The 23,174-nt window shown below is 46.8% G+C and overlaps 1 protein-coding gene across 3 annotated transcripts in view; it reads left to right on the top strand.

Annotated features, from left to right (window-relative positions):
• Window positions 1-23,174, top strand: part of SETD2 (SET domain containing 2, histone lysine methyltransferase) — a 1,168,808-nt gene that overhangs the window by 729,221 nt on the left and 416,413 nt on the right. For 2 of the 3 annotated variants that reach the window (XM_078662451.1, XM_078662449.1), the window contains exons 13-14: window positions 7,348-7,396; window positions 16,359-16,614. In XM_078662451.1, the coding sequence (XP_078518577.1) occupies window positions 7,348-7,396; window positions 16,359-16,614 (305 nt within the window). The remainder of the gene's footprint in view (window positions 1-7,347; window positions 7,397-16,358; window positions 16,615-23,174) is intronic. The other variant, XM_078662450.1, reaches the window with a different exon arrangement.

The following is a 23,174-nucleotide window of genomic DNA, read 5'->3' as shown; positions in this document are numbered from 1 at the left end:
CCACTCATTTGTTGTAGTTTTGCAACTAGAGCATCCATTTTTCTATCCTGTGTGGCGGCTTGGAGGATGTCCCGGAGAATAGAGCTACCAGGGGTTTGTGGTCAATCACCACAACAAATGGTTTGCCGTACACGTAGAGATGAAAGTGACGGCACCCCCAGTGTACAGCGATGGCCTCTTTCTCTATCTGGGGGTACCGTTGTTCAGTGTCCGGTCCGTGAGCGACTGGCTGGCAAAGGCTACCGGAGCCCAGTCTTCTACCTTGTGCCACCGTTGTAGCAATACTGCTCTCAACCCTGTCGGACAAGCGTCCACAGCAATCAGTGTCCTCTTCCTAGGATCGAAGAACGCTAGGGTTGTCGCATCAGAAAGGGCATCTTTGATGTCCTGTAACGCTTTGGCCTGCTCCGTGTCCCACTTCCAGGGGACAGAGTCCTATGTGAGTTCCCTCAATTGTTGAGTGAGCATTGTGAGATCTTGGATAAATCGCCCACAATATTTCACCATTCCGAGGAACCTGCGGACCTCGGTGACATTAGTGGGGGACACCGCATCCTTAATGTCACAGACTTAGTCAGGATCTGGATTAACTCCGTTGGCAGAGAAGTAATAGCCAAAGAATTGTAGTTTCCTTTTGAGGAATTCACATTTCTCCCTGTGGAGTGTGAGTCCGGCGTCCGGTATTCTACGGAGCACCTGAGTTAGACGGGAGTTGTGCTCTGAGATTGTCTTGGCGTGGACCATGATGCCATCACTGACGTTATGACTCCGGGTATGTCCATGATCAGTTTGTGGATCACATTTTGGAAGACTTCCACCGCGCTGGACACCCCAAAGCTTAGGCGGGTATATCTCCGGAGACCGACATGAGTGGAGAATGTTATGTTGCGGGAGACCTCATCCAGTACAAGTTGATGGTATCCGGATCTCGGGTCCAATTTTGAGAACCAACATGCTCCCGCCATCTCCCCGATCAGATCGTCTATCGTGGGAGTGATGTGACACGCTCTTTTAATGGCAGCATTCGGCTGCCTCATGTCCACGCAGATTCTGACTGCTCCTTGGTTGCATGAGCTTCCGAGTGACGAAAATTGGGGAGACCCACTGGGTGGGTCCCATCATCTTTTCAATGATGCCCACTGTGAGAAAGTGGCTCTATATATACTGGACCAAAGTAAGGTACAGTGTGTATAGCGACCACAAACCCCAGAGGTATAACAGAGGTTAAAGTCAGGGCTGACCTTACTTTCAAAAGTGGTAGCTTGGTCGAGCAGTAAGGCAGTACCAGAGGACAGTGTAAAGCATTTGTTGTACACACTCCGTCAGCAAAAGGTTTCACACACTCAAGGACTGAACTGAAGGCCAATTGTTTTTATATCAAAAGATATAGTTGTTTTATTTTTGCAACCAACAGGCATCAAAATATAATTTTCTCAATTATGAGTGATCTCAGGTAAGTACTTTGCAGAAAGGTAATAACTTTGTAAACACAATAGGTACAGGGGTTGCAGTAGGCAACACAATTCTAAACACAATTTCACATTGATCTCAATGGGTTTTTCTACAAAAATGTAGTTAATTACTTTGTAGATTACTTTTGTATTTCCAGGACTGGATCCTAGAGTCCGTCCTGGGGTGTAAGCTGAAAACAGTTTAGTAAAAACGTTTTGGTTCTTGCAATGCTTTTTAAGGAATATAAAGGTATTTTTAAAGTTCACACTTAGAAACTTTTCTGTGAAAATCTAGCAATGTTATCCAACGGGAGAAAATTCAGTTTACAGGTAAAGTACGTTCTAGTTACTTTTGTAATCCAGTACTGGGCTCCTCGGTCCAGTACTGGGATCTCTATTTAAGACAGGTAAGTAATTACGTTTCAGTAGTTGGTATGATTTTTAAGGAATATTTCAAGTTTTCAAAAGTAGACAGAAGAAATTTCACAGAAAAGCAGACAATGGATCCCTATGGAGAAAATTCAGGTTACTAGCAAACCCGGCTAGGATTGCTTTTGCGGTTCAGTACTGAGCTACAAGGTACAGTACTGGCTTCTCTCCTGATCACAGGTGAGTACTTCGGAATTCGGTATTCGGCTGATTTTATAGGAATATTTTAGAGTTTCAAAACTTCACACTTAGAAGATTTTTCGAGTCAAACCAGTCAATGTTATCCTATGGCAGGAAAGTGAGTTATCGGTTTCCAGGTGAGTACTCGACCAGTGAAGTTAAGGTTCTGGCATAGACTCAGGGGTCAACCAGGGTCAGGTAGGTACAGTTGGTACACCCTCAACGGCACAGGGGCAGCCGGGTGCAGAGGTAGTTAGGCCCAATGTTATCCAATTAGAGGCAGGGGGCCTTCGGTTGGTGGCTGCTGGCTAGCAGGCCACACGGCAGTGGGAGCTGGGCTCCTGGTCACTTCCTCAGGGCAAATGGGTAGTAGGATAGGACACAGGGTGCACGGCCAGAGGCACTCGGGCGGCTGGGTGCAGGGTGCTTTTGAGCCAGCGTGCACTAAATGTTATTCGATGGGAAAGGTAAAAAGGGAACAAAGGCTGCACACTCTGGGACGGTGATTCTTCAGGGGCGACCACCACTTCTAGAGGTAAGTTGGGATCTTGGACAAAAGGTAGGTACCCCAAAGGAAGGCACAGGGGGCCGCAGGGAGCCGGGTGCAGGGGTGTCTTTGGGCATCAGGAAATCTTACCCTCGGCTGGTAGTGGTTGGAGGGGTCCCTGTTTCTGAGGCTGCAGGCGTCGTCTGGTTCGTCGAGGAGGGTCTTTGGGCACTGGACTTCGGGTCCCAGTCGCCGTGGGGCCGTCCTCGTGGTCTTGGATCACTCGGGCACGGGCCGGGCTCGGCGGGTGCAGAGTGGGTTGGTCTGGTGCTTCCTGGCTGGCACCCAGGGGTATGGTTGTTGAAGCCTCTGCTAATGGGAGTCCCAGTCTTCAAGAGGGTCAAGGCGGGCAGGTCCTCCGGGGATCCCAAGGTTGCTGTCCCCAGGAGTCACCGGGATTAAGCAGGAGCAGGTTCCAGGATCGACAGGCCGGTAGGGCTGGGCCAAGTCAGTGGGTGTTGTCCTGTTAGCAGCTGCACGGCGGGTGGTCTTCTTCTTGATCTTCTTTCTTTTCTTATCGGGATATGAGGAAGGAAGGTTCAGGGAGCCCCTAAATACTGAATTTAGGGGCGTTACAGGTAGGGCAAGGGTAGGGACCAATAGGTCCCTGTCCTGGGGTGGGTACACCCCCTAGTCTGATCCTCTCCGGTGGCAGGGGGGCAGGAGCCTAGCTGCGATTGGGCAGGGCTCCCCATCCTCAAGATGGCCAGAGCCCGGGGTCGTGCTTCACCTCGCCTCTCCCATCTGAAGGGAGGGGTTGGCACAGGCTGGCACATCCCCCTTCCTGACGTAGGGTTTCCCGCCAGTCTTCCCGCCAGAGTGGGGGTCAGAACCGACGGGGGCAAGTTGCTGGGTACAGCAAATTGTCTGTAGAAGCTCACAGAGGCGGCAGGCCTTTGAAGCTTCCCCCTGCCCATCCTGGGGAGGAGAACTAGCACCTCGCCCAGGATGTGCATTGTTGCAGGCCCAGGAGAGCGAGGGGCTCTCCACCCAGGAGTCCAGCAACATGTCTGCTGTGTGGCAGCCTAGGCAGCCTTTCAGTCCAGACGTGGATCGTAGGTTAGGTTCCAGGGGGCATCTCTAAGATACCCTGTGGTGCATTTTACATTAAATCTCACACTGGCATCAGTGCGGGTTTAATCTGCTGAGAAGTTTGATACCAAACTTCTCAGTCTTCAGTGAGGCCATCATGGTGCTGTGGAGTTAGTAATGTCGGCCTCCCAGCACCATATACTACTGCTCTTACAGTGCCCAGGAATGGCCCTGGGTACTGTAGGGGCACAGGGCTCATGCACCTGTGCCCACACCACTGGCATAGGGCACCCAGCTAGAGGGGTGACTGAGGTATGCCAGGGCAGTGGGTCTTGTGGGCATGGCACACAGGGATGTGTGCAATGTTGACTCCTTGTTTAGTTCTGTACTTAGACACTCATCCTGCAAAGGCAGTGTGTGGGTGTCAGGGTACAGGGCCCCTAAGGGTGGCACAATAAGTGCTGCAGCCCTTAGGGGTCTTCTCTGGTCACCATGCCCTGGGTACCTAAGGTACCATTTACTAGGGGCTGACAGGTGGCCAGAGATGCCAATTGGGTTATAGTTTCAACACCATTTTAGGGAAGGAACACAGGCCCTGGATACCTGGTTTGCAGGAGTCCAGGGCCCACTCAGCCAAAGCCCATCAGCAGTTCAGCAAGAAGTGGGGGCATACCAATGCAAGAAAGATGGCACTTTCTCACACCCACTACTTCCAGTTTCTTTAGCTCTTCTTCCACCAGGAGACGCAAGTGGAATGCCACTCGCCGATGACGTAAGGCTACAGGTTGCACTGTGGGGTCAATGTGGAGGTGCACTTCCTTGCCTTTGAACTTCCCAATCTCTTTGAACACTGTCGCTAATTCAGCCAGGATGTGTTGAACAGATTCCTGGCGTACTCCGAATGCGAAGGTTACTACTCCCAATTCCTCCGCAGCGCTGTAGCCTAATAGCATGCCTTGTCCGTCCTCCGTCACGTGTACATTGGCGGTGATGGAGCAGGTGCCATGTGAATTCGGGGTCATGAACTGGCCTCTTATCTTCAGGGGCGTGTCCTGGCTGCAGACAAAAAACTTGATTGCTGTGGTGTGTAGCGTTGGAGCGGGGTGCATGGTCTCATACAGGGTGGCGGCCATGATGTTAATCGTGGCGCCCGTGTCCACTATGGGCATGATGTCATGCGGGCCTACCTGGATGTGACATTGTGGCAGGCGTCGGGCTTTCCGAGTTGCTGTTCCGATCATGTGTACCTTGTGTACCACCCGTTCCTCTTCGTCATCATCATCCATGTCGCTGTGCTCCCCGCCTCTGTCCAGTACCATGTTAACCGTTTGTCGGGGCTTCCTTTACTGTTTCGACCGGCATACCTTTTCGAAATGATTGAACCTTCCACACCCTTTGCTGGGCATTCCGCTGCTTTATGAGGTGGTCCTCCACAATATCCACAGGTCTTCGCCTGCCATGGGGACGTGGTCCCGGTTTCTTTCTTGCTCCACCGAGGTGCTGGTTTCGTCGTTTACGGGTTTCATCTTAAATGGGGACTGTAGCGCTGCCTCCATGTGGGCCGCTCGGGCCTTTGACAGTTCCTTGGTGCGACCAAGTGTCAGTATGTCCGTTAGTGGCTTCCCTGACTCCTCCAGGATCCTTTCGCGGAGCTTCGCTGACGCACAGCCTTGGATTATTTGTCCCCTGATCTCTTCCGTCTCGTCTCTGAACCCGCACCTGGACGCTAGATTCTTGAGCCTGGCGTGGAATGTGTCAAGTGATTCCTCAGGGAGTTGGCTCACTTGTTGGAAAATGAACCGTTCGTAATCTTGGTTAGGCATTGGTTCAAAGTATCCATTGAGGGCATTGATAAGCTTGTGGTGAGTCTTGGGTGTTGCCTCTGCAAGCGTCTTGGTTATGTTATGGATGTCCTTTCCCCCCAGATGTAGTAACATAGCCCTCTTTTGGTCCTTGTGGACCAACGTGGCCTCAAAGATCAGCAACCGTTCTACCCAGTCTTTCCACTTTGGGGCGAGTGCAGACGGGGGGCCCTCCACCACGAATGGCTCAGTGGGGAGAATGGTGGACATGACAAACCTCTATTGTTCCTTGCCAAGGTGTCCTCTCTACTGCCGTGCTTACTGTGCAGCCCTGATGCTGGGAATGTTCGCTCTGTCCTCCTGGCACCGCTGACCGGCGTAGGCCCCGAGCCACAGGGATGCGCGCCGCTCCACTCAGTCGTCTGCTTGTGAGGGCACACCAGATTCTCCCCCCTCCCCCACCAGGGCACGGGAACGATGGAGGCATGTGCGACCGCCGACGTCAGCAGCGGGAGCTAAAAGTGCGTAGTAGCGCTGACCGGATGCACGTGTGCACGAGGCGCGCACAACCGCCGACGCGGCCTGATGCGGATATATCGCCTTGCATGTGGCAGGATGGTGGGAGGCAGTGTCTGGGTAGCGACTCACCGGGTTTGTGAGCAAAGCCAGGTCCGCCACGCTCAGCGATCCGCCACGCCCCACGGGCCGTGAATTCACTGTGGCACGAGCACTGCAAGGTCAGAGAAATACCTTTGTGCCGCCACGCGTGAGGAGGCGGGGCACGCCCACCCTTGTCACCAGTTGTGTTGACGTGGTCGCGGTGACTCGCAACCTCGTAGTGTGAGGTGGAGAGATTATAAGGCTGCAGCGCTGGATCAAAAGACAGGAGGCTTGGGATTTGGTATTGCTGAGTGGCTCTCGCGGCCATGCGCCAGACTGGCGTTACGCACGTGCGCCACTGTTTATTAAAACTTTGGTCACATGACCCTACATGGCGTACCCGTTACGTCACGGGTACGACACAACAGGCACCAGACAGTGCGCACTAGTGGAGGCAGGCAGATGGGTGAGCAAGGAGTGGCCTACACCAAGCTGCACCAGCCTAACGCTGGCATCCTCCGCTGGGTCAGGTAGTGCCTCGGCTATAGCGCCCCCCGCCCGTCAACCCTGTGCCTCCCAGCGTCTCACCATTCCCCAATCTGGAGATGCATTTCAGGGCAGGGTCCTTGCAGCTTTCGGATTTGCGGCTTTAGGTTGCGACTGATGCTCCGCTCAGCTCCACTCAACCCGGCTGAGCTGCAGTCCATCGGCACTTCTGTCCTCGTGACCGTACACCGACACGTTACACCAACAGCCTCTGTGAGTTAACAATAGCATGGATCGCAGAAACAATGGCAGTGTGTGCATGCAAAAATCCAAGGTGGAATCAGTCAGACACTTTGTTTACAGGTAAACTCTGAATCACAAGATCCTAATAATGGGTGGGGGAGGGGTGGCAGGGCATGAAATATGCGGCTGTCCATCTCCAGCAAGACCATGGAAACACAACACCATGTGCTCTCCACTCAATGCCTCGCCAGGGGTACTAAGCACTTTTCTTCTCCCACTTCAGCACCTTACTGACTTTTGTTTAATGCTATATTCCAGAACTCTTCACTCTACATTGCTCCGTATGTATAGTTCCGAATCCTCTTTCATTTTACTTAACAATGTTAAATTATGAAGTTTTCTGTAAGGGGCTTGTTTGCCCGCTTGATTAGGTTCATGTTTAATAAGTGCCTACATAAATAAGCAAATAAATAGTTAAATTAATTATTGATGCAGTGACGTAACAAAAATAGTTCAAGCAAGTATGTATCAGAAGTTGTAAAACTTTATCTCAGAATTTTCATCATTTTTATTTTAGGAGGTGTACCGCATTCCAAAAAAGAGCCAAGCGGAAAAGGAAAACGCAGGTATTTAAATGATTATGGTGCATATTAAACATAATAGATTAAATAACTTGTGTTTTGAGGTTTCATGTAATGAAGGATAATGGACACCTGTAACTGAATTCTAAAATAGTGGCTCTTTCTCAAAGATTTTAAGTTCTTGAGAAGGGTCAGAGTGTCTTTGAACCCAAGCATTCTTTGACATATGTTCTCAAGCAAGCATGCCTGCACTAAGCAAATCCAGAGAACCAGCCGTCTTTGTATGAAAACAGTCCAGTTTCATGTGGGAACTGCATGAGAGAGGTGGTAACTATGGTGAATGGCTCAAAGTTGTTGCAAAAGTTTGCTAAATAATTTTAACTATGTTGCACTGTAAACGAAGAAGCGGTTAGCACTATTTTTTACTTTTAGTATAAAAAATATATATATTTGTTCAGAGCCTTTTTCAGAGAGTAATTTCTTTTGGATAATATAATCACTTATACCTACATAAAACTAAACATAACAAACCCACTCCTGGTATAGCAAGATCGTACTAGAACTTCCTCAAATTGCTATATCTTGTTTCAAACAGCACTTCACAGTATGTTAATCCCAAAATTCCATAAAGAATCGTCCTTATAAGTTAGTATCTAAAATTAAGTGAATTGTATAGTTTTAGAAATAGTTCCATATTTTCTCAAATTTGTCCAAGGAATTTCTCATTTTTAAATTACTTGATCTAGTGGCGCCTATCCAGCTTCCAACCATAAGCTCACATTCAGCACTGACTGATTTTCCAGTGCTGAAAATTGTTTACAAATGACTGTTTGAATTCTCAGTTTAAACATTTTTCTCATAGCAAAAACGCTAATCTACCCACATTTCCTGGTATGTAGGCCCCCTAACCGGACCAGACTTGCCACACACTCTTCTCAAAGTCTTCGTTCAGTGGGTAACACAGGGTCTTAGATTGTACCTATCTCTTCCTGCTATCGTTGGATCAGTAAAAAGCAATTCTTCAGGTGTGGTAAAGTAATGCTCCGTCTTTTCTTCGTTGCTGAGAATATTGTGTGCAATTTCTGCGTTCTCAGATTCTGTAATCTGAGTCCGATCAGCTGGCACTTTCTTGCAGTGTGAGCCATGGATCCAACTCTTTCTGTTCGCAACCCGGACTGCTGTTCGTGTTGCCAAGAGGACCTCTTCAGGCCCCTACCAGCGAGATTCCAAGTTCTTTGACCGCTGAAAGTTCTTCGTTTCAACCCAATCACCGGGTTGTAACGAGTGCCCAGGACCTTCAGAATTGTCATGTAGGGTGTCTCGCACCTGTTGGTGAATCAGAGAGAGATTGTTTGTAGGTTCCTTTATGATGTGGGGGACCCCATACATTCATTGGCCTTCCAAACACAACCTCGTAGGGCGTAAGGCTAGACTTGCTATGTGCCACTGCTTGTGTGGACATGAGGGCTAATGGCAAAGCATCATGCCATTTAAGCCCTGTCGAGGCCTCCACCTTAGCTAATTTAAGTTTCGAAGTCTCATTATAGCTTTCCACCAAACCGGCAGATTGTGGATGATTAGCAGCATGACATTTCTGATTTATGCCCAAACTTTCAGTAATCAATTTAATAACATGTGCAATAAAATGAGGTCCATTATCACTCCATAAAATTTTACAAATTCCAAACCTAGGGACATATTCTTTCAAAAGGATCTTACCTGTGGTGAGTGCAGTGTTATCTTCCATAGGATATGCCTCCACCCACTTACTAAAGGCACATACTATAACCAGGGCATACCTAAGGTTATTGCACCTTTCCAATTCAATGAAATCCATCTGCAGGACTTCAAATGGCGCACTAGGCGGAGAGAACCCTCCTTTTAGGGTAACCACCCCTTCCCCGGATTGTGTTGCAAACAAATTATACAGTGTTTGACATGGTGTTCAGCTGTTTTTCTTATATCTGGTTGCTCCCATACTTGCTCTGTGTGGCTATACTTTTTGCCCTAACATGTGCTAGGCCATGTGCCATAGTAACCACCGGTAGTACATAAGAGCTGGGTAATTTCCACCTGTCCCCATCTGGCCCTCTTCTCCAACAATTTTCACTGTCCAATATTCCTGTCTTTTCCCATTGTTCTTTTTCCTCCTTTGTTGCCATCTGTTGAATTTCTCTAATCTCTTTGTTTACATTGTAATTTTTTTCTGCAGAGGAATACATTACATATATTTTCACTTGCTGGCTACGTGCTGTTTCTTTTGCAGTACTGTCTGCAAAAGCATTGCCTCTTCCCACATCATCTACTACTTACTGGTGTGCACTACACTTAACAATAGCCACCTGCTTTGATAGTGTTAATGCAGTTAATATATTTTGAATTAATTCTCCATGTTGGATCCTTGTTCCGTGTGATGTCAGGAACTCCCTTTCCTGCCACAAGCGTCCGAAGTTATGTGCAACTCCAAAGGCATGCTTGACTGTCTGTATAGATATTTACAGGCAGACCTTGGCTAAGCTCACAAGCTCTCAGGAGTGCAATCAGTTCGGCAGCTCGGGCAGACTTATAGGGGATTCAAGCCATCTCCACAATTGTGTGCAGCGTAGTGATAGCGTAAGCTGCAGTTGTAGTGCCACCAAGTAACTTAAAACAGGACCCATTTACATACAAGTCACCCTGGGCATCAGACAGAGGAGTATCGGTAAGGTCCACTCGACCTTTAGTTTGTTCTTCAGTGGTGAAAATACAATTATGTATATCACTAGGCTGTTCAGAAGGCAATGGCAACAAAGTGGCTGGATTTAGGGTCAAATATTGTTTAAGAGTAATATGTGGTGCTAACAGAGTGAGTTGGACCCGGTAAGACGGGCACTCGTCAAATGTTGTGTCTTAGTTTGATTCAATAATACATCAACTGAATGGGGGGCAAAAACGGTCAATTCGTGGTCCAGTACAAGTCCTCCTGATTGTCTGATCAAAATGACAGTTGCTGCCACAGCTTTCTGGCAACCAGGGAGTGCCCTTGCCACAGGGTCCAGAACTGCAGAAAAGTATGCACATGGGCATTGTTTTACTCCATGTGGCTGTGTTAGGACAGACAATGCTCAACCTTTTCGTTTGTGTACAAAAGGTGCAGAACATAACGCTGCTCGGAGTTGCTGATGTGCATCCTGACACTCAAAGGACCAGGGCAAAGGAAATGGGTTATCTTTTATAGTAAGGGCAAGGAGAGGTTTAATAATGAGTGAAAAATTAGGGATCTAATGACGACAATAGGACGCCATGCCAATCAATGCCCTAACATCCTTTTGCGTTTAAGGAATAGGTGTGTGGATGATAGCCTGTATTCTGTCTTTAGTCAGCGTCCTTCCCTCCTTTGACAAAAGATGACCTAAATAGGTAACGTCTGGTCGACAAAACTGCAACTTATTTTTCGATACTTTGTGGCCCAATTTCGCAAGGTGAGTCAATAAGAATAAGATAGCCTCAATACAAAGTTCAGTGGTGTCGGCTGCTATCAGCAGATCATCCACATATTGTAACAATGAAGTGCCCGGGGGTAACTGCAAGGTATCAAGTTGACGTTTTAAGGGCCTGACTATAAATACTCAGATTTTCTGTTTACCCCCGAGGAGCACGAAAATAATTGGAATGACTGCCCTTTAAAAGAGAAGCCAAACAAATACCTGCTAGAGGGTGCAATAGGGATGGAAAAGAATGCATTTGGAGGATTGGCAAAATAATTCTTTCTATTACTAGGAGCAGGATGCTGTTGAGGGCCCCTTGTCAATCCCCATCCCATACCTCTACCTTGTTCTTGAAGCAATGGGTGTAGGAAGGTAGATCCCTGACTATGGTTGCCCCCAACTTTTTGCCTGGTGTTTTGCTGGTTTTCTGACTTAGTTGACCTGGGGCCCTGCTATAAAGGACCCCAGGCCCACTGCTCTCTCTGTAAAATGGATTCCATGTACCTTAGTTACATATCTAATTGGATACTGAGTCACCTTATCAGTCCCTGTACAGTGTACCTTAGGTACCCAGGGCATAGGTGTGCCCAGGGCCTACCAGGGGCTGCAGCAGGTATTATGCCACCCCTGGCTGGCCATCCAAATCTGACACAACTGGCTGCACGACAGCTGGGGCAAGGTGGTGTAAACACCCTTTGCTTTAGATATAGTATTCCTATATCTAACCCTAAAAATGGACCCACAGATCTCCTATCAGTCACTCCTATGGCAGGCCTTGACAATCCTGAAGGCAGAGTGCTTGGAATCGTGTGAGATAGTGCTCTGGCATGAGCTGAGCCTGTCTGCGGCTTTCGGGATCCATCCCTTAGCCGTTTCCATGATATTGCATACCATATACTCTTAAGTGCATTATAATCCTCGCGGTTATATGCCAACTCTGGTATCGCTTTATCAAAACATGTCGAGTAAGGTGTCATACGAATTGGAATACTAACCCCTCGCCAATTCTGGCGACGGGGTTAGCATTCCACCCTTCTAGAGGGACACGACATGTATGTAACCTGTAACCCCGGTTAAAGTCAGACAGAGCCTTAGCTCCACAAAATGGATGCTGCCACCGAGACACAAGTCTGCCCTCCTGCTGCTGGGAGTCCTCCCAGCCCAGGAGGCAAGGACAAAGGGTTTCCTGCCAGGGGCGGTGCCAGCACCGTCCCAGACAGGATTTTGTGTATTCTAGGTAGGCAGGGCTTTAGAGGAAGGTGACTGCAAGTGTCACCCCGGTGCTCACTGTGCATAGGCCGGCTGAAACCAGTTCCAGGGGCACTCCAGCCCCTGGCCTGGGGAAAGCCCGCCAAAGGAGAGGGGTGTAACCACCCCCCCTCCTAGTCCCACCCATAGGGCAGGACTTAGTCGCGTGCCAGCCCCTTTTTGCAGGATAAAGGTAGGAACTGGCCCCTTTCCAAATCAGATCATCTTTGAATCCTGAAACTACTTTCTGCAAGAAGGAACTCAAGACTCTTCTCAAGATTTCTCCCTTGTGACTAAGGAGTAGTCACCCTGCAGCAGCAGGCACCAACCAAGTATCGCGGTTTGTTGCCAGTCTCTCCTTCGGATCAAGACTGCTCCAGCACGACGAGAACCGGCTTCCCTGGCACCTCTGACCTCAACCTACATCATCAGCCCAGCTGTGATCCGTGGGTGTGACGAGACCTCGAGGGACCGGCCATCTTCAGAACTGCACGACGCTTGTCCAGCACGACTCCCGAGTGACCCTCGACTGAGTGCTTTGGGGTAAGAGAAGCCCCGACCCTGAGCAGCTCCAGCACCAAAGTTCAGCCCCCCTGCATCCACGAGATCTGCGTGGGGCCCTTCTGCTCTTTGCTGCCAACCGCGTTGTCCAGGTCGCTTGCCCGTTTGGCTAGTGACCCCTTCACGACGCTCCACGGCGACAAATACTGCTGGTCTGGTTGCTCCAGACTAGCCCTTGCTCCCCTCCAAAAGAGGAGCACCCTGGACCCTCCTGGTCCACTCAAGACGCCATTTTAGGTCCACCGCGTGGGCCTTGCATTTGCCAAGACTTGTTGCCCAATCCTGGGTCCAGCGACGTCGACAGCAAGAACCTTCGTGGGACAGCTCGCACCTCCATCCTGGTCGCCGACAACGCCTCCTGGTCCGAGAGACTGCAGAGCCCAGCAGCGCCCACTCACCTGGCTGAGGTGACTTTGTCCGGTGCCATCCTGGTGCCCACTCAAATCACTGGCTAGTGATTCAGAACTTGGTCCCCTCTGCTTACAGGTCTCTTCTTCCCTGATCCAGGCTTGGATCACTCCGAACTTTCTTCACTGGCCGCCTGCCAGCAACTCTTTCTTCAGGCTCCTGGATCTTCAACGAGGGTTTCCGACGCAACTTCAACCCTATGCAGCCGCAGCCCCTGGGCTAGGTAACCTGAGTACTCCGGTGCTCCAGCATAGTCCAACACCCTAAGTGTTCGGATCCACTCTTGTTTTCGACCCACCTAGTCGGGTTCGCCCGAGAACAGTAACTTTGCAACTGCTAGCCTCCATAGACTTTTTCCCGCCTTACGCATGAGAGTTCCCACTCTGCACAAGACGTCCACAGGCCTCCTGCATCTAATCCCAGTGTTTAGAATTGTAGGCCTAGCGATTCCTAAGTCTAGAAAAGTATTACTTACCTGCTAGCAAGTTCGCATTCCACTTACTGTGTATATGGTTTTTCGTGCCCCTAGGGCATTTGTGTAAATTGTGCGACTTAAAGTATTTTCGTAAGAGTTTTGTTATGTGCTTAGCTCCCTGACTCATAAAGAGTTCAGGGTAGTCTTGTTATAAATAAATATACGTTTATTTTCATAACAACTTGTGTGGTGTCCTTTCACTTGGTGTTCAAGGGGTAATGTGATGGTAAAACAGCTGGCTTAACACGCCCTCTAGAGTCTTAGCCTTAGACTGCTCGTATCCGTGCTACTAGGATAGCTGGTCTATAAGGTTGACTTACAACCAATCATCAATAAGGGTTGTTTGGACTGATACATAGTGATCACTAGAATAGTGAGCACTGCATATCAGGCCAACTTCTCACAATGGGCATTCGTATCGCCAATGTCCGTCCTGCTTACAATATGAACATTGATTCCGTCCTAACGGACCAAACATCCGAAAGTCTTGATTATTCCTCCTTGGGAGGTCTGTTCTAAATACTCCACGATATCTACCTCTCTGTGGCCCATAAACCTGTTGCAACAACATTTTAGTATTCAATTCCTTATTTTTGCCCTCTTTCTTTTCATCATTTACTTGATTCTCATAATACTGGGCCATGTCCAAAATCTTTGCGGGGTAAAGGAAGCCCACGTCACGTATTTTCAGCTACTTGTAATTTTTGTGAAATTTCAGGTAACAAGTTAGCTACGAATTTGTCTACAAATAAATGTTGACCTGTATCAGAAGTTGTGTCTTGACCACTATAATCATAAAATGTTGTTTCAAACCTTGTGAAAACGTCAGGGACCGACTCATCTTTCCTTTGTTTGTAAGCTACCATTTCCGCCCATGATATTTTCCTTGGTGGCTCTATCTCTTTCAAATAAGTAATGATGTGACCCGGTAATTCTAATATAAGCTGTGGTCTTTCTGCCCTCCTTTCCTATCAATATATGCTGCTTGTAATTGCGCCCAAGTACCACCCAAGGCCTCATGGTCCTGTTTGCAGACCATACGCCAAAAGTCAGGGGGCAATAGCAATCCAAAAAACATATCAATATCAACTAAATTCATAACACAAGAAGTTATGACAGCATTCAATTCATCATAAAATGCACTCTGGTTTTTTCTAGGGTCAGGCTTAGAATTTTTAAGAACCAATACTTCCGATCCCTTCCAAGGGGAATAAATCCATTGGAACCGGAACCCAGCCGCGTTAACACCCTGACTGTCACCTACGACTGCTTGAAACACAGGGGTTGCTTCTCGCATAGGGAAACTTTAGTCGAGGCCGACATGTGCCTCTTAACTTCTCTTTTCTGAGTAAATATATCCTCCACCGCTACTTTTGAGGGAACAGCGGTCAGCGCTCCTTCATTTGACCTTTTACATATCCGATTTAATTCGCAAGGAGCTTCCTCATTCATATTAGTCCTTCAGTCCTCTATTACTGCATTAACCATTTCCCCTACAACATACTGCTGGGTCATTTGTGGGTATTGTGTCAAAGTCGTGAAAACCTCGTCCAATTGTATATAATCATCCCGAACCCATTCACAGGCCCTAACCAATAATACCACTTTGTCATCTTCCGTAAGGCTAGATCTGACATAGTTTAGGAATTGTATGTGTACGAACTACAATCTTTCTATCAAGGACAGGAGTTGCAGCAGGCAATGGAGGATACATTTGAGCTACTGGAGGTAACTGGGGAGGTGCCGTCGGTGCTCCATTATTTCTGACAGGATTCGACACATAAGGAGGCGGGGCTGATCTGCAAAGCATTTCTTCTAATTCTGAATCCTCCTCCTCTAAACCCACAAATACTGTTTCTTCCTTATTCACATATGCTTTCTGCAATTGAAGTTTAAATTGTCTCTCATCACTCTCCAAACTTTCTTCTTGCATTTTTAATTGTAGGTCTTTAATCTTCTGTACAATAGTCTGCTCTTCAGCCTTCTTCCTATCATTTTCTTCTTTAATCTGTTTCTGTTTAATATATTTTTTCCATAATCCTAAAGCATCAAACATACTCGGCCTACTTTTCTTTTTAAAAAGTTGTAGATAGGCAAGGGAGGTTTACAGGCGTTGGTGGGCTAACAGATTAGACATATGTGCACTTTGACCCTTCGGCAGGGCAGGACTCCTTACTGTGGCACGCAAGCATTATCAGTACAACCAGCTTTCAGTGAACACGTAACTTCTGACTTCATGAAAGTCCCCGCAGACCCACAAAATGGAGCTGATAGGCAAAATGGCTGAGAGCAGAGGCTAATTTAACAAAAAACTGTTTTTAACGTTTAACAGTATGATCACATATATAGTGCATAGTGCAGCTAGCGATGACACTGTTCGGTTTCTTGTGATTGTTTTACAACCTCTAATGAGTTGTAGGAGCTACAGCTGGGCAGTACTAATCAACGTGTTAACAGCATTTGTTGATTAAATTCTGTTTAGAATGTGAGGAAGGGGGCTTAAAAATGCATTAATACTGATAGAAATGACTAGTACTGCAAAAATGCATGTAATTATTGTGTATCCACTTGTATTAGCTTCAGTATTACTCCAGGAATCACATGTATAGATAGCATCTGAAGTTATCCTTTTAACTGGGAATTAACTCGCATAGATAGAATCTTTCTTGGTGGCAAATTGTTTTGGATGAGTTTGTAACCTGCTGGTCATGGGTGTTAGTGTTCATGAGACTGACTCAGTTTCTTGTTGATTCAAAACTAGTGCAATAATTATGCAGAGTTGGTTAATGATTGTTAATAAATGCCAAGAGGCAGTTTGCTGTGCATTATTGATCTTGTGTAATCTTAGTTGCAGTGGATCGAGGAAGAGATGCTTCTGCTCCGCGAGAACAAACTTCCTCTCTGAAGTCCACGAAGGCTTCCAACCAGAGCAGGGAGCGAGAAAGAGAGCGGGAGAGAGAGCGAGAAAAAGAGAGAGAACGTGAAAGAGAGCGTGAGCGAGAACTTGAGAGGCAAACCCTCAGCAAGGAGAAGAAGAAACGAAAGCAATCTTTATCACCCCCACCCTCAGGATACGAACAAAGAGGAAAGAGGCAAGAAGACAGGCAAGTAGCTCTGGGGAGAAGTTGTTATGCATGACAATATTGTGTTTCAGTTCAGTAATTAACCCGATTTTGCTGTTACTTACCCGTGAGCAGACACCTTTTTTCCCCTGTAATTTTTTTTTTACATCTGATGCATTTCATCGAAAGGACACTGCCCCATCCCAAACCAGCTCCCTAAGCACAATCAAAATGTAATTATACCGTAACCACAGACCTGTTACCACTTTCACTACACCCATAAGTCTGATTCCGTTGATAGTGTGCTTGTAGTAAGTCTAGACCATAATGTCTTAGACCCTCTCTTTCCTGTAAATCTCTGTTATTCATAATTGGGCACTGTCGGGTCTGGCGGGCTGTCTCTTTCCTTCCCCGGCACCATAGTCTGCACTATTTTGGAGCAGTAGCTGACGTTGTCTGCATAGCCAGTAAAGGGCACGTGCTGCATGTGTGCACCAGAACTCCATTGTTCTTTGTTGCTTTAAGCCTTCACAAATGTTATTTAAGAGCCATGTTGGGTGAAAAGGGGTTACATTGAAGCTTCTTGTTGAAACAAAGGCGTTGAGACAGCTGTTTCTGCATCTTCTGGTTACACTGAAGATGTTGGGCTTTCAAGGACAACAATATGACGCCATAATCGGTCCCTGAAGGCCCCATAAGCAGTTTGTAGCTCCTTAAAACATGTAGTCAAGTTTTCATCTTTTTCTTAGACAATGATCTGTGAAACACACTCCCTTTTCTGTTCAGCCTAATTTATTACACCTCGTGAAGAAAACACTGTGTTCTTGCAACGTACACCTGATTATTAAAAACATGATGTCCATCCTACAGCTATACTTTATTCATCATGTCCCAGAAACCTGCATGCCTTTCATGATGTATTGTAAAAAGAATAGTGCCACTTCGACGTCATGTACTGAATGTAGAGACTATCCGTCTCTGGTTTGTTGCTACCTATAATTAATTCAGAATAGCAACAAGGTTTGCTTTCTAACTCCCTGTATCATGGCAAACATTTTTTCCTGCAGTGCCCATTCAGCGTTTGTAGCCTAATTTGGTTTGTGTTTTCCAGACCAGAGCTTGTACCAACAACTCATTTTCTTGTCTGACTTGCTGTCACTGGGTTTGCTTACCCTCACTAAGATGCACTTTAGACCTGTAGAATGCCCCTAAAAACATGTCTGCCAAGAAAAACACATTGCTCAGAAGACTTGTGTTGTTCAACACCCGAAACCCTCAGCAGTCAAAGTGAAGTGTTGATACATTTAATAGCTATAACAAATCAATCAGCCTTTTCTCCTGTATGGTTTTCATTGTAAGGCCACTTGCCCGCTCTAGCACGTGTAACATAGGGATAACTTATAGGGTTAGTTCAAGTAATCAGAACAGAGTGAGCGATTGTACATTGAATTGTGCTTCGCAGATGCTGCTTGCTAATTTTGCTGGAAACTGCGCTATATTGGAAAATTATCTTATTCGGCAGTTTTTGTTGTCCAGGTCATTAACTTTTTAACTCCTGGAGCATACTCCACAAGACTGACTTAGTTTAATCTTCTCTACGTAGGGTTGCCACCTTTTCTGGAGGATAATAGCGACCGTCTGTCTCTGTTTTAGGGACATTATACCTAAATAGAAATGTATGTACAACCCTCTGTATTCTTAATATGTCTTTTCTATATGTTTAATTATTGGGAACTCCCTCCCTGGTGCTGCAAACGACCGTTGGCCGTCGTGGCCCACCCACCCTGTAGAATGCCAGCACCGTGGCGGAATTGCTGCTGCGGTTAAGACAGCTCTGGAAACCTCTAAAGTGATTTCTAACTGGATTTGCTCCTTTAAATATGTACTGATAAGGGGAACGTTTTGGTGATTTTTTGTTTTTACCATCCTGAGCATGAAATACTGGTAATTTCAGTAAAAAGGACTGTCAGGTGGCAATCTTACATACACACTTGGGAGAGACCTTTGGAGAAAATAAGTGTTGGCAAGGCCAGTAGGTCTTGCCTTCGAGACCAATTGGCTTTGCAAATGTTTTTATTAACTATACGGCACAGCATATCTCCAATTCTTTGCTGCATCGCTAAAGATTTATTTTTAACAAAAAAGATTTTGACGCATTCTTTTGTAAGCTTGTGCATCACCGTGCACGTGCTGACAACGTGACATTTGTTTTTTTTAGGTCTAGGCTGGGCAGCGCATTACCTGCTCTGCGTGGCATGCTGCATGTGTAGACTTGAAGCTCCGCCCACTCGCCTCCCATATTTCTCAGTGGCTTGTGCCATTGTCCACTGTAAACTGTGGCTGTTCATTGGTCAATAGGCTTAGTAGTCCCTCCTTTGTACCACATTGTCTCATTTTGTAACCTCTCATGGCGACAGCCCATGTTACGTGTGTTGTTACTCGGTAGTCTTTAATTACAGCTCCAAGCACTATTTTCTCAAAAAGCTTTGTCCTGCCTGGTGTTGCATACAGGACACGCTCCCTCCTAATGTTTTTGTAGCACGGGTGCTGGCATTTGCAATGCAATAGGACTCGCATTTGCGAAAATTTAAGCTAATGGCATTGAAAATGACAATGCCTTTTATTTATCTGTTTTGAAAACACATAAATAAAAGGCATTGTCATTTACAATGCCAATAGTTCAAACACTCGTAAATGCGAGATCTATTGCATTGCAAATGCTTGTTTCTGTCTGTTTCTATGAGGCGTTTGTAGTCTGCCCACTGTCACAATCTTTGTTTTTTGAATTGTGATTATTCTCGTGGAGAGAAATAGTCCGGTTTGAGGAATGTGTTTTTGTCATCTTCCTTCTTGTTTCTTAATCAATTAAGACATTTAAAATATGTGTGAAATTATCATGAATAATGCTGAGGGTAAGAGTTTGCCTCAGGGTTAAGCTGAAAGGGATGGGAAAATCATCTGGATCTTGTGTGTTCCATCAGTGAGAAGTAACATGAATCCTTTTATTTTGCACTCAAAAGACCCCACACCATACTTGGTGTCAACTTTGCTCCTGGTTTGGTTATCAAAAAAATCCTTTCTGATGTTAGGACACTACTTGGTTTAAAAATGTACAGAGTTGAGATTCCCGAGGGCAATCATGGTTTTGCCATTCACTCATGTGTGGGACCCCCATTATCGAACTCTAGATCTTAGAAGATTATCAGGGCCCTTTCTCTATCTATCGATGCTATTGAGCCTGCATCTCAAGGGCTGTCACCATTTCAAGACACAGACAAAGACACAGCACCAGTATAGCACCCATATGGTACCCGGAGTACACCAGAGAAGCACAGATTAACTACCCTCAGTCAGCTCTAACGTCTGAAAAGTCTAGTAAAAGACACAGTAAGCCTCCCAGAAATGAGCACCTGTAATCAAAAAAATGTCCTTCGTCAGTGCACCTCCAGTAGGACTGGTCAAGAACAGATCACCTTAGACATGGTCTCTGCACTGGTGTTGTTGAAAGAATGCTGTTGTATCGGTCTATCACTGTAGTCACTTGCGAAGATATCAGAACAATGTAGAAAAGACTAGAACAGTGTAACTTTGAGGTCACAGAGTTCTAGAATATAGAGTGAGGACCCTGGGTACTCCTAAACTGGGAGTTGGTATTCTGTGACTGAGGTGTATGGAATAAACCTGATGCTTCTTTTCACTCATTGGTCTGCTTATTGCGTAATCCTTTTATCTTGCATTTGACACTGGCAACAAGGATAGGATATGTCCAGGTACACATCAACACACACTCGATGCAGCAGGAAGGCGGAGTGTGGCCAATCTCTGGAATTGAAGGGTTTTCAGGGAGGCACCATGGTCACAAGAATGAGCCTAGGATCATTGTGTCAATCTGACTCTGGTACACAGTGGGTGCTTTTGCGGATGCTCAATGGCTGTGAGCCTGAGCAGCGAGTAATTGGCTACTTATGGCAGTTGCTGTGGTGACTTATCAGTCTTCCCGACATGGCCCCTGTTCACTACTTGAGTTATTGACTTGGGAAAGAAACTGTGCCAGAGCGATGTGGTGATTTCAATCTCCATTGAGGGCGTAAACAATTAGAGGGATGACTATCTTTGTGTATGGCTTTCTGACGAGGGTGCGCTCTGTACATAAGGAATCCGCTCCTTTTGTACCGCCAAACTTAATTGGCTATGAACTGATGGGAGCGTGTGTGACGCCACATACATGCAGGAATTAACTGTTGTGAGGGGTGCGCACGGAGCATGAAAATTTGTCACACAAGTGGCCACGAACAGATGCGAGCATGATTGACAGAGCCCACAAGCTGCTATTAACTGTTGTGCGCTTGAAGAGTGTGCGCTCAGTATGAGAATTCACTGCCGTTATCTCGCCTCCCTCGCAGCACAATGAGGAGAATTCAACACCCCAGAACCCGAATTAGGGTCCAACTCCAGTAGGACCTCTCACCTTCATTAAGTCTACCTTTCCAGGTACAAGCAGTACCCTTGTTTGAAGACGACGGTATCCTTATTTGTAATGTCCGCTTTTGATGTTGTATTTCTGAGCAAGCCAGCCAACACGTGTTTAGTTAACGGGTTGTTAAAACCCTAGACTTCTTCAGGGCTGTTGCGAGCCAAGTAGATGCTTAGACCTTGGAACCGGTGATAATTCCGACCCGGTAGGTCATATATATTCTGTGAAGCCAGTCTTACTGTTATTCTTTATTGTTTCTGTGGTGTGAGTCCTAGATCCTGATATCAACAGCATATCTGAGCTGAGATCGGCGTATGGCCGAATGCGGCACCTTATGTCCTCGATCCAAGTGTGGTCAATGACACGCAATAAGCCGTAAGTTTGTCTTCAGTGAGTATGCCAGACACTCCTCGCGTTTCCGGGATCCGTTTCAGAGAGTGGGGCGGTGGGTCGACGGCTCCACACGAAGCACTGCACGCACGTAGAGAAGATGCCTAATAGCCATCGTGGACTAGTCCTTCTGACTATTACTTACTATCGGTACCAAAGACTCCACATAGCTCTGTATTTAAATCTTTGTGTTCTTATGTGTCTGTCTTTTATCGCGGTATTTTATTACTATTGTATTTTACACTTTATATAACCTGGTGCTCTTGATGTGCTTAAGTATCTGCCTTTTACTGCAGTATTATCTTACTATTGGTATCCTACATCCTATGTAATATACACCCATCTTCACTTTTACTCACCGACAGTGCACTGATTGCCACCTCATATTCGAGTGTCTTATTTGTTACTGCATTAATTTGTTTGTACATATATTGGATTCAGTAACTCATTAGCAATTTAGCTTTTTTACTGTATATGCGGTAAGCTACACCTACCTCACCTTTATCCCTATCATTCATTGATCGCTACCTCATTTATTTGTTGGTCCTTCCGATGTAAGCCACTTCACGATGTTGCACTGATTATTACTACCTCATTCACTTCGTTCAGTCATGTAAGCTGCACCCAGCCACTTTCTACACCTAGACTACACTGCTGTTACCTCGTACATTCTGATGGGTAAATTTGATTCCACCTAACCGGTTCTATCGCTCATATTTTGTACATGGTGTAAGCTGACTACTACCACGCATATAGGATACATTAGGTAAGCTGCACCTACGCACTGTTTGTTCTTGGATTGCACTGACTTCTTCCTCTTATACTTTTAGTCACTCACTAGTGTCATTCCTTGCCTTGTAACTAGTGGCTGACAGTTTTTATTGTCGTCCTATCTCCTACACCCAACATCACAGCCTTTCTAAAATGGAGCTTAACGGCAAGCACACTTTTAGAATTAACTACCCTTCCACACTCACCAAAAAAGCCACTAAACGTTTTAAACATAACTTCCTGAGGTCGCACCCTGAAACACCCTTTGCCGACACCTACTTCTCACCGGGCAATGGAGCCCTGAATACTGATTTCATCTTCCACACCTCACGCAGAGCCCAATGGAGAAAAGCGTTCCTATCCCTACTCACCGTCTCCACCACCAGGAAAACAACTCATGGCCTAACTCTCTCTATCACACCTTCCCACCTCTTCCCTGGCAGGACTACCATTACTATCTACAATAACGGGACTGTCCTAATTCAAGCCACTGACAAGAACCTGGAACTACTAGACAACCTGTTCCCCAAGTTCAAAGAGCACCTTTCCAAGCTGCGGACCCCCACCCAGAACTCCACCAGCACTATCACCCCTGACGTCGCAGCCCCCACATACAACACCTCTACCCCCAGCCCCCCGGTAAATGGCCCACCTGCTGTCAACTCCCCACACTCCCCAAGGACAGTCACAAATCTCTCCACCTCATATACTAGCCGCCCCTCTTACATGACCCCTCTTATCCCCACTCATACCCCCTCCATCCCTCTCCCCCCCTGACATAACAACTCCCACCCGCAACACGCCACCATCTGAACACACCACCGCTCGGAGCTTATCCACCCCCCCTCCCATCCCCCCCACGGCAGACCCCTCTCCCTCCCCAGCTCCCTCCCCACTCCCACCCACGAGTCTCTCACACCTGACACAACAACTCTCTCCCACAACACGCCACCATCTGAACACACCA

This window comes from Lissotriton helveticus, chromosome 10 (genome assembly GCF_964261635.1).
Source record: "Lissotriton helveticus chromosome 10, aLisHel1.1, whole genome shotgun sequence".
Taxonomy (NCBI): domain Eukaryota; kingdom Metazoa; phylum Chordata; class Amphibia; order Caudata; family Salamandridae; genus Lissotriton; species Lissotriton helveticus.
The sequence above is the reverse complement of the archived record's forward strand: the minus strand, read 5'-3'. Positions and strand labels throughout refer to the sequence as shown.